Genomic DNA, 17,438 nt, shown 5'->3' on the forward strand with positions numbered 1-17,438 from the left:
GCTGTTCCGTTCTATTGCACTGGAAAAATGGAATAGTAAGGAGCCTTAATTTGACAACTTGGAGACCATGAAGAAGTACAGCCGGTCTGGAAACAGATTGGGTCGGAGCAACAGAATGGATGTGGTCTGAATCATGGGCCACCCGAGAGCCTGGCGAGGCCGTGTGGTCTGGACACCCCAGGCCGCGGGCGGAGGCTCCGGGACTCAGCGCTGGCGGCTGCCAGCTCTGGGTGGAGCAGCATGCAGAGGGGCTGCTCGGTGTTCCCCACCACCAGTTCTGAAGGCTGACTTTGAAGCTTGATGGGGTTCCCATGGAATGGCTTCACAAAGTCCACTTTATGAGAACCGTTCCCACCTTGTTTCAGGAAGGTCATGCTCCTGTTTTGGTTTCTGCTGTTGGGGTAATAACAGCAGCCCTGAGAAACGGTTGGCTTACTGGCTCTTCACTGGATGATACCATCCTGACTGGGCTTCTAGAGGTCAAGGAGGCAGGGTTTGGTGATAAGTTGTCCGGATACATCTCGAGTTCACAGCGCTTGGTTAGGGATGTTGAGGACGTGGCCTTTCCAGCACGGTTTTGTCAGCAGGATGCAGGGGCCAGCCGGCGGGCCTGGCCCTCACCAGTGGGCCCTCCTCATGCTCCGCTCCGGCGAGTCCAGCTCCTGCAGCAGCTCTTCAGGGTTAGGCTGCAGCCTTTGCGAGACGCTGGGGCATATCTGAGGAGACCCCTGTGCTGGGAGACGACGGCTTGGGGCCAGGCCCCTCCTCCACCACCTCCCCGTGAAGCACTTGCTGACCTTACTGTGGTGGAGATGGCAGATGAGACCAGTCACGTGCCCCCAAGGACCAGGAGGAGGTGCAGGGTTTGAATATTCTGAAGTCTATCAGTTTGGGGCAGCCCGGCTGCTGTCTCTGATCCATGCTGCTCTCGTTCTCTGAGAGGGGTTTTCCTTGAAAAGTTCCTGAATCATGGGAGAGAAGTTGTGTTCATCTGTCTGCAGTTTGCCAGATGGAGGGGTGGCATTTGTAACCTGGGGAGTTTTCAACTGTCCCGTGAGTCCACTTGTCTGCATCAGAGAAGCGATTCCTCTGAGGAAGCACATTCTCGAGCCGTGTCCTCGGCCTTTCAGTCTCATCTCCTCCCTTCCCTGTGTCCTGGGTCCTTGATGGTGTCCTGCTCTTTCTGCAGAGGAGAAGCTCAGGGAGGAGGCTGTGTCCCGGCCAAGGAGAGCATCAGGTGGACAAGCGTCCCTCCTTGGCGGCCTGGGGACATGAGCCCTGAGTGGTGATGTGACTGCTTTTGCCTCAGCCGCCCGGGCCCAGAGGGAGAGCCTGGTCCCCGCCGCTGGTCTGCAGACAGCCTGAGCTGGCCTGGGGCAGTGAGCTGTGGGAGTGTTGTCACCGCAGCCAGGCATTTCCTCACGAGAGAGATCTAGCAGGTGTTGGGACCTGACCTCAGCCATGACAGGCTCGACAGGCCACACTGGGGCTAAGCCTCAGGTTCTTGTGAGCATGAGTCACAATTCTGGGAAGCCCCACCAAGGTCCCCGATGACACCAAGGTCCCCCCCGATGACGCCAAGGTCCCCGATGACACCAAGGTCCCCCCCGATGATGCCAAGGTCCCTGATGACACCAAGGTCCCCCCCGATGACGCCAAGGTTAAGTCAATCACCACGATGACCCAAGGTTGAGTCAGTCACCACACGCCAACTACACTATTGCTGAGGCAAAAGACAGCCTGTATATAAGCAGCTGTGATTCAGAGCTCGGGGCCCTCGTCAAGATTCCACTGTGCTGGATGAGACCTGGGCCCTGACTCGAGCTAGCAATAAACCCCTTTATGCTTTTGCATTGCTGTGGACATCTTATTCTCTCAGTTTTGGGAACTCGGACCCTGGGCATAACTGCAGGGAGCACATGGAACGGCCTCACCTGTCTCGTACTGGGAGGGCGTGGGTCCACGGCTCTGCGGGCAGGACCTGGCTCCAGCCACAGCTTCCCAGAGGTGTGTGGCTGGGAGACTCGTTCCCTTCCCAGATCCCAGTTAACCACAACTCAGGGGGAATGAATGGGGATTAATTACTGAGTTAAACGGTGCGAAGCAGAGTTTAATTTGGCATGTTAACAGGAAAAAAAATGCCATTTCGAGCCTCACATGAATGACTGGAGATGAGTTACAATTGATTCGGCTCCATTTGAGCGGCTGCCACGCACAGGAACGCACATGCAGCTGGTGTGCCCGCAGGCTCCCTAGGCTCTGAGGGCCCCTTTGCTGCCATCCCTCAGGCTCGGCTCCTGCAGGACTGGTCTTCTCACTCCTTGCCTGGCCACGCTTGCATCGCAGCTCAGGGGCCAACAAGCTGCCCTGGGAGCGCCCTGCGTCTCCGCCTCTGGGGTGGCTGTCGGGTCACCTTGCAGGAGGCGGGCTGGCGTTCCCCTCCCCTCAGCGGCCCCGGGCCTGAATTCCCAGGGAGCCCCTGGACCACCTCTTCTTACTCCTGGGCAGGCATTTCTGGGGGACTAGAGATGCCCATGTCAGAGGCTGAGGACTCGCTTCTTTGCATCTCATGGGGTGGCTCACAGCATAGCTGGTGTGACCCTCGTGTTTGGATCTGGTGTGCTTTTGTCACCAGAGTAACCAGTCCTGGAGGGGACGGGGTTGTTTTACTGTTCTGAGTAAACAACGAGAGGACACACCCCGTGCATAAGAGTGTAGCTCCAGATCTTGCTGTCTGCAGCCTTCCTGGGGGGCCGGGGGCTAAGGAGGCAAGCTCCTGAGGGTCTACCCTGCATAGGGCGGGCGTGAGTGCCCTGATCCCAGACTCTCCAGCACACTGCCGACCAGCTTCACCTAGCCTGTCCTGCCACCGCTGCTGGACTCGGTCGGCCCCGCGGAGTGCATCCGTGTGCTTCGGGTTTTGGGGTGCTGTCCGAGGTCCATGCTGCATCACCCGCTCCCTGGGTTCACAGGTGACTGCAGCAGCCGCTCCCAGCTCTCCGTCAGTGCTCGTCCCAGGGGGCAGTTAGATGGTCCCTCTGGGGCCTTCGCCTCCCCAGGCCTCTCAAGGAATTCCTCCCGTGGGACACGCCCTCTACCAGGACACGCCCCTGATGGGCACGCCCTCTGTCGGGACACGCCCCCGACGGGACACGCCCTCTGTTGGGACATGCCCTCCGGCCAAGCAGTCCATTCTTTTCCAGTGCCCACTGCCCGCCTGCTTACCCGTCCTCAGCTGTCGCCTGCCCGGGGTATCTCCCACCTGGGGGTCCCCCTCCCCACGGAGGAATGAGGGGAGATGGGAGGCAACATTGCCATCTCCCAGCGGAACGACACCTTTGAGGGGAGCACCCTGCGTGGGGTGCGTGTGTGTCTTAAGACGTCATTTCTTCCTTCTGTAGCAGTTTCTAGATTGACTTTCCAGTTAGCTCAATTAACTCTTCAAAGTCTTTAATTGTAAACACGGAAGAGGATAATGAATTGTCTAGCAGGTCAAACCTTCTTGCATGTTTTCCATTGTATCCCAACCAGGGCTGTTTAGAGCGTTCTGCGGGGAAAGTTACCTTGACGTGCCAGTTATGAACAGTGTCTCCTACGAGGTCCCTGGTCCCTGGGTCTGCCCGTGATCTCAGCCTGTGACAGCTTCTTGGCGGATGAGCAGTCTGTGCAGACTCCTGAGGCTCTGTGGCTCCTTCTCTTGGGTCATGGTTTGCCGTGGTGATGTCCAGTGGGCCACACTGCCGGGTTCCGTGCAGGCGGGTGCGGGCGTGAGACCCGCCCCCCACCCCGTGCCCACCAGGGCTCCTTTCTGGCCTGAGTCTCTGCTCATCAATGCTCTGGTTTCGGTTTTGGTCTTATAAGTACTAGCTCTTGGTGTCTACTGAGGAATGTCACTGACAGAGAAGAGAGCTGTTGGGCAGGCGTGTCGGGGCCTGGGTGGAGCAAGTTAAGCCAAGTAGACTTTGTCAGTCAGGGCCAAGACGCTTCCCTGTTTGAGCTGTTTATTGAAGTGGTACCTGCCTTGCAGTTTTTTTCTTTTCCTTTCAAATGCCTAAAAATTTGTTTTTAAAGATACTTATGGCAACCTGTTTTTTTCCTGCATTAATGTTTAAAACAGCATTCCTTTCCCCAGTTTGTCATTGGTAACTGTTAGATGGTTGGACGGTCTGAGCTGTTTCTCAGAGCCAAGATTGGAGTTTTAATTAGCTCATTTCAGACGAATCTGGATTTTCTGAGGCTATGGCCATGCCTCTCTTGGGAGCCCCGTGTCTGCATCTCTGTGCTTTAGGAGGCGTCCACTGCTCAGGGTGGGCGCCCTCCCTCTCCCAGCCCCTGCCCATCCAGTTGCACAGTGATTGTAGCACGTCCCGTTGGGCGCAGGGCTGCGGTGTGGCCCCGTCTGCAGGCGCACCTTCTCCCCTGCTGAGCACAGATGATGTGGGCACGCGCCCTCTCTGCCCTGTGCAACATCAGCCTGCCCTCTTGGAGCTGTCCCAGGCGTGGGCTTCTGCTTACCTACCTGCCCACACTCACACCCTGAAGTGGCTCCTTATGGAGACAGTTGCTTGTTGCTCTTGAGGAGGGCTGTGGGTTTGCAGCAGGGAGGGTGTTACAGTTCTAACATATTTTCACGGCTGCTCCTTCTCCGCTCGTAGGACTTTGAGTCTAGAATTGCTGCAATCTTGAGAGAAATGTGCTAAATCCTCATTCAGCTTTGGTTCGTTTTGCCGGAGGTGTTGGAGGAGACTGGGGTCTGGCACTGGGGGCCCTGAGCTCTTGATGCTTTTAGCCATGGCCAGAGATGGGGTGAGCGGTACGTATGGTGTGCCCAGAGCTTGGCGTGTGCCTGTAGTCACACACTGTGAGAAGCACAAAAGTCTGTATTGTTAAGGCAAAATTTTATACTGAACCTGAGTCCTAGAGATTATATAGTGGTATTTTTTAAAAGCTTTTTTTTTTAATAGTCTCTGGGTAACCATGTGGGGCCTAGTTTCAGTGGTTTGGCCAGTACTATGTTGGTCAGTGGTCAGCAGCTAGCTCCGGGCGAGCTGTGTTGATTTGCAGTCAGTTTCTGTGGCCTAAACTTGGCCACTGGGCTGATTTCCAGTCAGCGCAGCTCCACCCTGGGGCAGCTGGGGAGACACCGTCAGGAGCCTTCACCGCTCCTGGGAGCCTCTGCCCGCCTGGGACGCACAGGTTTCACAGGGCAGGTCTGCAGAGGGTCAGCTGGCGGCTGGGTAACAGCAGAGGTCTCTGCCTCGCCCGACTCAGGAGTGACCCCGCAGTCGAGCTCGGTGGGGCTGTTTTGGAATGTGCCCTGGCTGCCTCCCTGGCTCAGAGCCTGTGAGGGAGTCTGAGTGGATCCACACCCCTCACGTCTTTCTGGAAATGGTGCGCTTGCAGGAGGCTTTGTGCTTTTCTGGGTGTTTTACACAGAAATCTCCTTAGGTTATCGCAACATCCCTGAGAGACTCTTTCCTCCTGAGATAATTTTGTCCTCATTTAGTGGATGGCAGACCTGATCTCGTCGATGTTGAATTTGGGTAAACAGGTCAGAATCAAATCTAGAACCAGGGCTGACCCACCGTCCCCCAGCTGAGCTCAGTGTTTGCTTCTCACGACGGCACAGGGGGTGTTGGGGTCAGCGTTGTGGTTTTGCCATTTATGAATCTGCAGATGCTGCCACGGCGGGGAAATGGCCATCTGTGGTGAGGTGGGCGTTGAGGCGAGAGTGACCGAGTTGCAGGCACCTTCACAAGGGCCTGGGGCCTGGCTGGAAGCACCAGCCGGGCGAGCTGCCAACTGGTGTCATCTTGTTCCCTGAAGGCAGATTCCGACGATGGAATGAGCTGGGAGCCCCACGCTCACCCAAACCCCGGAGAGATCCTGGGCCGGGGCACGCATCACCCAGGGTCTCAGTTGCTTCTGCTCTCCTAAATATTAATCAGAGGAAACCGCCTGTGGAAGGGCCTCCCCTTTATTCATTTGGCTTGACATTGGTTTCGTTAATGGGTTTTGAACTTGTTCTCAGAATTGGAAGAAATCACAGAGACTGGAAGCCAGGTGATACTGTGGGTGGGAGAGACCCTGTGGACACAGCCTGTGGCCAGCCTGGGGCTTTGTCAGGAGGGCCGGCCCTGTGCAGACCTCCTCCGTCCTCGAGGAGGTGGCCCAGCTCCGCCGTCCTCCAGGGAGGAGGCGCTTCCTCAGCTGCCCGCTGTGAGGTCTGACGGGCCAGTTTCCTTTCCTGTTGTTTCCTCTTTTTTGGAAAAAAGTAGCAGCTCTGATTTTTGCTTAGAGTAGAACTGATCCCCTGGGAATACGTGGAGAGAAAGAGGGGGAAAGCATGATGGCCTGAAGGCCTCTTGGTGGGGGGGCCAGTCTGCACAGACCCCAGGCTCCCCAGATCCACATCCCCCACCGTGCTGCTCTGGGTCCGTGGAAGTTAGGCCACCTCAAGGTCACGTGTCCAGGTTTGTAAACATTGTGATGGTGAAGAGATTGGAGGTAGCACAAGATCAATGGAGGCGTTAAAGTAGCGACTACCTAGGGTGTGGTCCAGACGTGGACTGGCTTTAGCAAGACTGATGACCAGGGTTTTACGTCCTCAAGCAGCCAGTCCACCAGAATGTGGGCAGTCTGGACATCCTGTGGGTCCCAGCCCCTTCCCACAGTGTTGCCCGGTCTTCAGGGAGTCCCTGGCTGCCCGGGTGGGCTCACCCGGGACAGAACAGACCCTTCCCACCCTGGCACTTACTGGAGATTCTGGTAAGATGCAGAAATGTAAGAAATAAAAGGCAGATTATCCCACAGGCCACTAGAAAATCATACAGTTGGGAAAACCCACCATAGGATTGCGTTTTGAACAGTCTTAGTTCTTCAGCAAAACAGAATAAATTGTATGTTCCCAGCTGCTGGAATAGAACACTGTGACCTTATTTGATTATAACCTGTGTCCAGATGGAATTCTTCCAGCTCTACTTTACGTTTTCCAGCGTCAGCCCTTGTTCCGATGGGAGGGAAACCCCCCCACGCCTTTGCTTACCACTGGCCAGGGCCTCTCCCTCACTTGCCCAGTGGACTGAACAGATGCTCTGAAGGCAGCTCTGATGGCTCGCAGGACACACATATTCTCATCTGCTTTGGGGAACCGAAATGCACTCCACCGTTACCCAGACCACTGAGGGTCCTGGGGACGGGGGCCGTGTCAGTTCACACGCCCGAGCCCAGGTCGCCAGCCCCACCTCTGGTCTGACCGGCTGGCCTCTGTGGCCGTCAGCCTCCACGTCACGTGTCCCCTTCTGCCCAGTGGCTGGGGTCAGGGGCCCGGGCTGCCGACGGCCAGTGTCCGCAGGCTGGCCGCTCTCGCCTGCCACAGACAGAGGTGCGTCAGCAACTTGCACTTGGTTTCTCTACCCTTTAAAAGGAATCACAAACAAAACAATGAGACCCAAACTTCACAGACACTCTTTACTTGTATTGGGTACAGTGACTGAGCACACGCACAGGCAACACGCACCGGCTGACAGCCCGGCTGACGGGCCGACTGACAGCCCAGCCACAGCCCGAGTGACGGCCCAGCCACAGCCCGAGTGACAGCCCGACTGACGGCCCGGCTCACGGCCCGACTGACGGCGGGCCGACTCACAGCCCGGCTCACAGCCCAACCACAGCCCGACTGATGGCCCGGCTCACGGCCCGGCTCACGGCCCAGCCACAGCCCGACTGATGGCCTGGCTCACGGCCCGGCTCACGGCCCGACTGACAGCCCAGCCACAGCCCGAGTGACGGCCCGGCTCACAGCCCGACTGATGGCGGGCCGACTCACAGCCCGGCTCACAGCCCGACTGACGGCCCAGCCACAGCCCGACTGATGGCCCGGCTCACGGCCCGGCTCACAGCCCAGCTCACAGCCCAACTGACGGCCCAGCCACAGCCCGAGTGACAGCCCGGCTGATGGGCCGACTCACAGCCCGGCTCACAGCCCGACTGACAGCCCAGCCACAGCCCGAGTGACAGCCCGGCTGACGGCCCGACTCACAGGCCGGCTCACGGCCTGACTGACGGCCCAGCCACAGCCCGACTGACGGCCCAGCTCACGGCCTGACTCACAGGCCGGCTCATGGCCCGACTCACAGCCCGACTGACGGCCCAGCCACAGCCCGACTGACAGCCTGGCTCACAGCCCAACTGACGGCCCAGCCACAGCCCGAGTGACAGCCCGGCTCACAGCCCAACTGACGGCCCAGCCACAGCCCGAGTGACAGCCCGGCTCACAGCCCGACTGACAGCCCGGCTCACGGCCCGACTGACGGCCTGGCTCACAATCCGACTGATGGCCCGGCTCACAGCCCAACTGACGGCCTGAAGCCTGGCTCATGGCCCGACTGATAGCCCAGCTCACTGCCCAACTGATGGCCTGAAGCCTGGCTCACGGCCCGACTCAGAGCCCGACTGACGGCCCAGCCACAGCCCGACTGATGGCCCGGCTCACGGACTGACTCACAGGCCGGCTCACGGCCCGACTGACGGCCCGGCTCATGGCCCAACTGACGGCCTGAAGCCCGGCTCACACCCCGACTGATGGCCCGGCTCACAGCCCAACTGAGGGCCCGACTCACAGCCCGGCTCACGGCCCAACTGACGGCCTGAAGCCTGGCTCACAGCCCGACTGATGGCCCGGCTCACAGCCCGACTGATGGCCCGGCTCACGGCCCGACTGACAGTGTGACTGACGGCCCATCTGACCGCCCGGCTGACAGCGTGGTGGCAGTGTCAGCTGCACAGCGAGGGGGCTCAGCCACAGACACACGTGCACACTGCTGCTAGACCCCGGTCTTCACGTTTGGGGTCTGTTCGCTGTGGATTACGTTTTTATCTTCTTAATCTGAAGGCCGATGCCGTTGATTGTCTGGTGTGTGTATGTGTAAGCGCCTTCGTGCACACACCGTTGTCCTGATTTCTGAGGCATGGACAGAATGGGCTGAGAGGCACGGCACTCAGGGCCAGTCTAGGCTCTGCCGCCAGCCTTTCCTGGCCTTGCTATTTAAGTGAATTCTTCATGGAAGGAGCTTTCTCCTCCTCGGAAAGAGCCCGTTTTCTTACCTGTAAAATGAGGTGTTTGACTACATCACGGTGCGTAGCTCCATCAGGGGTTGCTGACCGTGGCTGTGCATTGAGGCTTTTAAACAACTGATGGCCAGGCATTGCCAGGGTCGGGGAGAGGGGATTGGTGTCAGCTCTTTCCTTTCCTGTTTTAAAGCTCCCCGAAGCAGTTCTAGCTCACAGCCATAACTGAGAAACACTGGGCCAGATGATTCCTAAGAAACCTTCCAACCCTGAAAATTCCTCAACATCTACACTGAAATGCCAGCTGTGCTTTGTGCAACAAAGCCAAGCATATGGAGGGCAGTCCAGTCTCCTCAGTGTTACTTGTATGGTTTGTTAGCAAGAGCATCATTAACATAGAAGACAGTTCTCTGTGGACGTGCAAATCAGTGCACACGATGAGTCTGCCACTTAAGAAACTGCAGATTCCAACACAAGGCTGTCTTAGGTAAATAACCCTAGTCCAAGGCATTGACAGTGTTCTGCACTTCGTTATTTAGGATATTTCCCCAAACACAGAAGACTGTAAACAGCTATAAGTATTATTAACACCTGCACAGTGTTATATAATTTATGGGAGATTTCGTACACTTTATTTCATTTGGGCCTCAAAATACCAGTTGCACCGTAGACTGGCTGCTTGTCCGGCCCTTTGCTCAGGTGGAGACAGGACAGGGTGCCTGGCAGAACAGGGATGTAAACAGTTGGCACAACTCAGTATAACCCGACCCCCCAACAAGGCCAGACCTGGTGTGGGGCTGCCAGATCTTTGGCAGTAGAATTACCGAAGTTCTGAAGGCCAGCGGCTCAAACGTGTGCCGTGGAAAGCGAGGGAGGGAGTGCCGGGCTAAGTGCAAATGTGTCCTTCCTGTCGCAGCACGAAGCACCATCCAACAGAGACCCCCGAGGAAGGCAGGGCACCCGGGTCAGGGTCTGAAACACCGCCCAACAGAGAGACCCCCAGGGACAGGGCAGGGCACCTGGGTCAGGGTCTGAAACACCACCCAACAGAGAGACCCCCGGGGACGGGGCAGGGAGCCCGGGTCAGGGTCTGAAACATCGCCCATCAGAGAGACCCCTGGGGAGGGTGTAGGGTGCCTGGGTCAGGGTCTGAAACACCACCCATCAGAGAGACCCCCGGGGACGGGGCAGGGCACCTGGGTCAGGGTCTGAAACACCACCCAACAGAGAGACCCCCGGGGACGGGGCAGGGCACCTGGGTCAGGGTCTGAAACATCGCCCAACAGAGAGACCCCCGGGGAGGGGGTAGGGAGCCCAGGTCAGGGTCTGAAACATCGTCCAACAGAGAGATCCCAAGGGAGGGGGCAGGGCACCCGGGTCAGGGTCTGAAACACCACCCAACAGAGCCCAGGGGAGGACAGAGTGCCTAGGTCAGGGTCTGAAACATCGTCCAACAGAGAGATCCCAGGGGAGGGGGCAGGGCGCCCAGGTCAGGGTCTGAAAGTAGGGCCCCAAGTGAGCAGCCTCACAGCGTGACCTGGGAGCTCTATGTGGGAGCCTCAGGAGGTCAGAGGCCCTCTGCCCAATTCCCCCAGTGCCCAGGTGCAGCAGGTGCCCTGTGGGCCAGCCCTCAGCAGGCACCCGCTGGAGACCAGGTACTTAGGGCAATGTCCAGTGCATGGGACCTCTCACCAATCTGGGCTCGCTGTGCGTGTGGTTTCCAGGCTGTCTGCTCCTAGAGTGTGAGCTGCATGGCGGGGTCTTGCCTGTCTGGCTAATTGATGTTTCTGGGCACCTACAGCAGTGTCCGTGGCAGAGCTGGTCACAGCAGATGTCAGTTTATTTTGTGTTCATGGGACGTCGTGCTTTAAACTTTCCCTCAGTTAACTTTATCAAAGGGATGCATATGCATGGTTTAAACAGTCAGTTGGCGTGAGGTTCTAATAAAGTCAGAACACTCTGCCAGCCTGCCCAGGCCGCCTACCTACGGCTGCCGCCTGGCTGTCCAGCCTATCTAGTGGCCACCGTGCATTCACATTGTGCGCTTCTGCCCTGGGCCACTGGGGTCCCCTGGTCCTCCTCTTGCTCCTGTTGTAACAGAGCAGGACCCTGTGGGGCCTTCCCAGAACAGACTCTGCACCCTTGCCCCAGTCCTCTGTTTACATTTTGTCTGTAGAAAAACATTGAAGAATAAATTTAATCAGAGAAGTCAGAAAATGCCGAAACAAAGGGAAATAGTCAAAATGAAATAATGATGTTGTTCAGTCGCTCAGTCGTGTCTGACTGTTTGCAACCCCAGGCTTCCCTGTCCTTCACTATCTCCTGGAGTTCGCTCAAACTCACGTCCATCGAGTCGGTGATGCCATCCAGCCATCTCATCCTCTGTCGTCCCCTTCTCCTCCCGCCTCCAATCTTGCCCAGCATATAGGGTTTTTTCCAACTAGTCAGCTCTTCCAGTCAGTTCGTCAGAGTATTGGAGTTTCAGCTTCAGCATCAATCCTTCCAATGACTATTCAGGACTGATTTTCTTTAGGATTGACTATTTGATCTCCTTGTAGTCCAAGGGACTCGCAAGAGTTTTTTCTAGTACCACGATTCAAAAGCATCCATTTTTCCATGCTCAGCCTACCTTATGATCCAACTCTCACATCCATACATAACTACTGGAAAAACCATACCTTTGACTATACACACCTTTGTCAGCAAAGTGATGTCTGGTTTTTAATATGTTGTCTAGGTTTGTCGTAGCTTTTCTTCCAAGGAGCAAGAGTCTTTTAATTTCCTGGTTGCAATCACTGTTCGTGATGGTTTTAGAGCCCAAGAAAATAACATCTGTCACTGTTTCCATTGTTTCCCCATCTATTTGCTATGAAGTGATGGGACCAGGTGCCCTTATCTTAGTTTTTCTAATGTTGAATTTTTTGAATGCTGAAATAGTAATAGTTTAGCTATTAAAGAGTCAAGGAACTTCAGTCCTCCTTAAGGACTGCAGGCAGTATTCTGAGCCATGTCCTCTGGGCTGGTTTGTGCATGCCAAAAGCCCCACCGGGCGGAAGACGTCAACTGCATGATGAGCAGACTGCAGCCATGGTGTGAGCTGGCAGCCTGGAGAACTGGCCTCCAGGAAATGGGAAGAAACCAGCCCTGGGACTGGAGACTAACCATGCTTAAAACAAGATGGCGCTGGTCAGACCACCACCAATTTCAAGACAACTGTCAGAGCTGCCTATTTCCCAGCTGACGTGTTGGGGTGGCGAGAGGGCTCTTGGGAGCATGCGGTGCAGACGGGCTGCAGATGGGCCGCTTAGGTGGGGTTGAGCTGCAGAATTGTCTCCCCCTGAGAAGGAGGGAGGCCCCTGTTTTAGCTCTTTCCTGGTTCCTAGAGGGCTGTGGGTGGGGCTTCCCGGCATTAGGCTGAGCGCTGCGTAGCTCAGGCACCTGGGAGAGTCTCCAGTGGTGCTGTGTCCACTGTAGACTCCTGCCTCAGTGCTCCCCGTGTCCAGAGCCCTAGGCCAGGGCAGACCCACGTGGACTCCTTGCTCTGCTCCTGGTTTGTACTCAGCATGTGGTGGGAAGTGCTGGGGGTCTGACAGTCTATGAACTGTTTCTTGGGGTCCGAGGCAGGCAAGGGGCCTCACGCCCGCTTTGCCCACTTCCCGAGTTCCAGACGGCAGAGTGTCCCCCAGCCCCATGGCCTGTCCCAGGGCTGGGTCTGAGTTACTCCTCCGGGGGTGGGTGGGGGGCAAGTACCGACCTCCATGCATCCCACGGAGAAGGCCAGCTGCTGTGGGGCACCGCTCGTGGGTGCCCCGAGCATGACAGGGTGAAGCTCCCTGCCTGCTGTGCTGAGAGGCGTGAGATGCCCCGCTCTGGACTGCGATGTCCCGGGGAGACACACGGAGCTGAGCGCTCTCACACCCACGTGCTACTGCAACTATCTGGACATGGGGGACCCTGCGTGGGGCGCAGCGTCATCTGTGGTCTGAGCGCCTATCACTCCTCACTCTTTCCCAAACATTGTCGTCGACAGAGAGGGTAGCATGGAAGAAGCCTGGGTGCTTGAGTGGAAATGGGAACCAAACTTAAAAATCTCCACAGATACTGCTTTGGGCAGAAGTAGGTGAAAAAGCGTCCTGCAGATTAATGATTATTAAAAGTCATTCAAGGGTGATCTTTTTTCCTATTCAAATCTGTTCCCAATTTTATCTGATTCCCTTAAGATCAGAGGTTTTAAACAATGTACTTTGGTTTTCTCGTTTGTTTCCTCTATCCTGAGACAGGCTCCTCTCCAGTCGTGGGTAGCGGCAGTCAGTCTGTCCTGTGGGGTAAGAGGCCTTGCTCCCTGGGCACGAGCAGGCTGGGCGGGAGGCGTGCTGAGTCCCAGTGGCCTGTGCGTGTGTGCTCCATCATTCAGTCCTATCTGATTCTCGGCAACCCTATGGACTGTGGCCCGCCAGGCTCCTCTGTCATGGGATTCTCCATACGAGGATACTGAGGGGGTTGCTGTGCCCTGCTGGGGGTCCAGCCCTAGTGGATCCAGGGTTATTCAAAGGTGGGGACGGCGTCGGCGTCCTTGGAAAAATACATATTTAATTACAGATATATAGAGAGATTAGAAACGGATAGTGTAGTAGGAAAATTAGTGGAGAAAAAGAGGCTGAATAACTTGGAATTCAGCCAGAGAAATGGGGAGCAAGAAAGAAGCGACATGGGGGAATCAGTCTTTCCGGAAACTGATCCTATCCCTTTATTTTTGGGTTTGCTTATATACCTTTTGTTACACATAGGGATGAATACAGAGTCACGTGGGGGTCAGCAGTCCTGACCTTTATCAAAATCAGGTGCTTCACATAAATGTATAAAAAAAAGGTCTTAGGGATATCACATCATCTTCTGGCCTTGAGACCTGCTGACATTTTATGATTCTTTCTTTCTGATAACCAAAAAACTTATTTTTTCCAAGGGTGTTTTTTCTTAAACCAGGCACCACCCTCCAAATAAAGATACATTCCTATAGAGTGAGGGTGTAGTGAGTTACAATCAAGAAAGTAATTTATTTAACCCAAGGTTAACATGATTAATCTTAAAGGTTAATACTTATTTCTCCTATATGCTTAAAAGTTAATACTTATTTCTCCTATATGCTAGTTATATTCATTATAAGGGCAGGGAACATGGAGATTTAGCAGCAAACATCAGCCCAACAAATGAAAATCCTTTCACCAATGTTCCCCTTAAGATATATTTAGTTTTAAGATAGTGATAAAGTTACATTTTTACATAGCAAGGTCACAGTGATTTATAACAAAGTACAGTGATCTATTACAAAAGAGAAAATTCATTAACTCAAAGAGTCTAGTATTGCTAACCTTAAAAACTACTATATTTCCTTTTCTATATTCCAAATACATTGATTAATATATTCCCAGGTGCCTAAGGATATGGAGGCCTGGCGGCAATCATTGACTCAACAATGAGAAAAGCCCTATGCTAATTAAGACTCTCAAAATACTCCAAACTCTCTGTGCTGTTTATGGTTGAGAGGTAGTCAACACTCATGTGCGTAGTGGCAGCAGTATGGATAATCCTGTCACACAAGCTAGTTTGCCAGCAGAGAGGTTTGGCCTGAAACACCCTTGTCCCACCCAGGGCAGGGAATTAGCAGCAATTATTGGCACAACAAATGAAAAACCCTTCACCAATATAATTCCTAACCAACCCACTATACTGACAATTTCCAACTCCCCAAAGGAATTTGCCTTTAGTAAGTCTAAAACATCTCATGCCTCTCAGGTTGGGAGGCTGTAAACAATCACATGTGGCTGGACGAACCTATACAGATGGGCTAGATAACCTTCAGAGGAGTCCGTAAGCTGAAACACTCTTGTCACGCCCAGGAATTTTTATTGCTTTGGAGCTGCACGTTTACTCCTTCTCCGAGAGAAACGGTTATGGGGGAGAGCCCCCCGTAAAGTCAGAGGTGTAGGTGAGAGCATAAAACAGACTCTGGTTTTTGGGTAGATGCTCGGGAACAGGGGGTTTCCTGAGGCTTGATCACGCCTTTGCGTATGCCAAGCCTCCTTCCTCATGACCTTTGCCATGGGCAGAGCTCCTCACGCTGGCCCCTGGCAGTGCCCTCCTCCAGGGGTCTTCCTGCACTGGCAGGGGGCTCTTTACCACTAGTGCCACGTGGGAAGCCCCCAGTAGCCTGAAGGCAGTGCTTCTTGTAAGCAAAAGGTGCTGACTGGTGTGGCCCAAAGTGCAGAGCTTTATGGAGGCTTTTTTTTCCCAGTCTCAAAGCAGTTCATCACGAAAGGAAAGTTAGCGCGTGCAGGAGAGCAGGGAAGAGGTGAGCCTGTGGGCCAGTCACCGGAGACGGCTCCGTTTTGATCTCTTTTTTATGTGTCCTTGCATTTGAACATGTTTTATGCATTTATAAATCATCATTATTATAATTCTCTTTTGAATTTATATAACACATATTTTCCTATCTAATTCACTCTCTTCTTAAATATAACCTTTAAAAGAATAATAGTTCGGGATCATAAAATTAATGTCAAAATCACGGTCCCTCTTTCTTGCCTGAAAAATCCACTTGTTCCTGTGCTCATTCCGTAGCTCATTTGTGAAGAGCCTTATGGTTGCCCATCAGTGGCAGGCGCTGGCTGGAGCTGGGGATTAGCACCCCCACCAGGAAGGACGCAGGCGTGTGGGGAGCTAGACTGCCGAATCATGGTGATGGGTGATGCCCCCCCCAGCAATGGCACCTCTAACCCCACCCCATGTGGGGAGGGGGTGGCCAAGGCCCGGGGGCTCAAGGAAGAGGAGCTTGGAGGACAGAGAGAAGCATTGTGGGCAGGAGTTACTAAATGTTTACTGCTGGTTTCAATGAGGCTTCTTCTCTGAATGCTCCCTGACCTTTTGTGATGGTTGCTTGTATCCGTTTTCCTCCCCGGGGAAGGGAAGTTTTGCGTCATCCGAGACCGGTGACCAGTACGGGCACCTGCGGGCGTGGGCTGCGCTGGTCACCCTCACTGACACAGTGGGGGGAGCCGGGTGGCTCTCACGTGGACTCAGCTGTTGTCTGGATAGACTTGAACGCTGGCAGGGCTGTGTGGGGCGCTGTGGCCTCCCGTCCTGTGTGCGTGCTTTGCCTTAAGTCCATCTTGGAAGAAATGAACTGCACAGAGCAAGTTACTATAGCAACAGTGTTTATTAAAATGCCGTCTTTCTATCCAGCTTCCAAAGAATTGATAAACCCAGGGGTGACATGACACACAGAGAGCCTGCAAATTCTCTGTTACAGAAGGAGCGCTGATACAGAAACTGAGAGACGGCCCACAGGGCTCCCCTGGGGCCAGGGGCTGAGAGTCTGCAGCCAGCGCAGGGGGCACGGGCGCGACCCCCGCTCCAGGAAGAGCCAGAGCGCAGCGGAGCAGCTAAGCCCGTGCGCTGACACTGCTGAAGCGGGAGGCTCTGGAGCACTCTTACACACACCTAGTGCCATTCAAGCACTCTTACACAAGTCTAGTGCCGCTCACGCACTCTTACACACGCCTAGTGCCGCTCAGGCACTCTTACACACGCCTAGTGCCGCTCACGCACTCTTACACACGCCTAGTGCCGCTCACGCACTCTTACACAAGTCTAGTGCCGCTCACGCAGTCTTACACATGCCTAGTGCCGCTCACGCACTCTTACACAAGTCTAGTGCCGCTCAGGCACTCTTACACACGCCTAGTGCCGCTCAGGCACTCTTACACACGCCTAGTGCCGCTCACGCACTCTTACACAAGTCTAGTGCCGCTCACGCACTCTTACACAAGCCTAGTGCCGCTCACGCACTCTTACACAAGCCTAGTGCCGCTCAGGCATTCTTACACAAGCCTAGTGCCGCTCAGGCATTCTTACACACACCTAGATAGCATGTTGCCAGCATGATCCAGTGGCATGCTGAAAAAATACTCTTCTCAGAGTAAAGAGTAGCCCAGTACTGAGGCACTATATGACTTACCATAGCAGCAGGTTAGCGGGCATACATATATTCACTTGTAGAGTACCAGAGAGAGGAAATTCAAGCTCTGGTCCTTGAGACAACGAGACACAGGCGGATAGACTGAGCACCGATGCCCAGCTGTGCTGCGTGGATTCTGCCCGCGCACGACTGGCACCCCGTCACTGAGCACAGCTTTGAGCCCCAGCCTGGGGTCCACAGCCTCGCCCTCCGTCGGGGCCACCTGGGGACACTCAGGAGCGTCCTGTGTTCATTCTGCCCCAGGCCAATGGAATCAGAATTCCCAGGGCGAGACCTCTGTATCAGCTCATCAAACAAATGTGAAAAACATAAGAGGCATAAAACCAAAGGGGAG

General features: G+C 54.9%; 1 protein-coding gene across 1 annotated transcript in view; it reads left to right on the forward strand.

The window, feature by feature from the left end:
• Nucleotides 3,299-17,438, forward strand: part of PTPRN2 (protein tyrosine phosphatase, receptor type N2) — a 546,252-nt gene continuing 532,112 nt past the window's right edge. Inside the window, exon 1 of the mRNA XM_018047462.1 lies at nt 3,299-3,361. Coding sequence (XP_017902951.1) covers nt 3,299-3,361 — 63 coding nt within the window. The remainder of the gene's footprint in view (nt 3,362-17,438) is intronic.

Source organism: Capra hircus, chromosome 4 (genome assembly GCF_001704415.2).
Source record: "Capra hircus breed San Clemente chromosome 4, ASM170441v1, whole genome shotgun sequence".
In the NCBI taxonomy this organism is placed as follows: Eukaryota; Metazoa; Chordata; class Mammalia; order Artiodactyla; family Bovidae; genus Capra; species Capra hircus.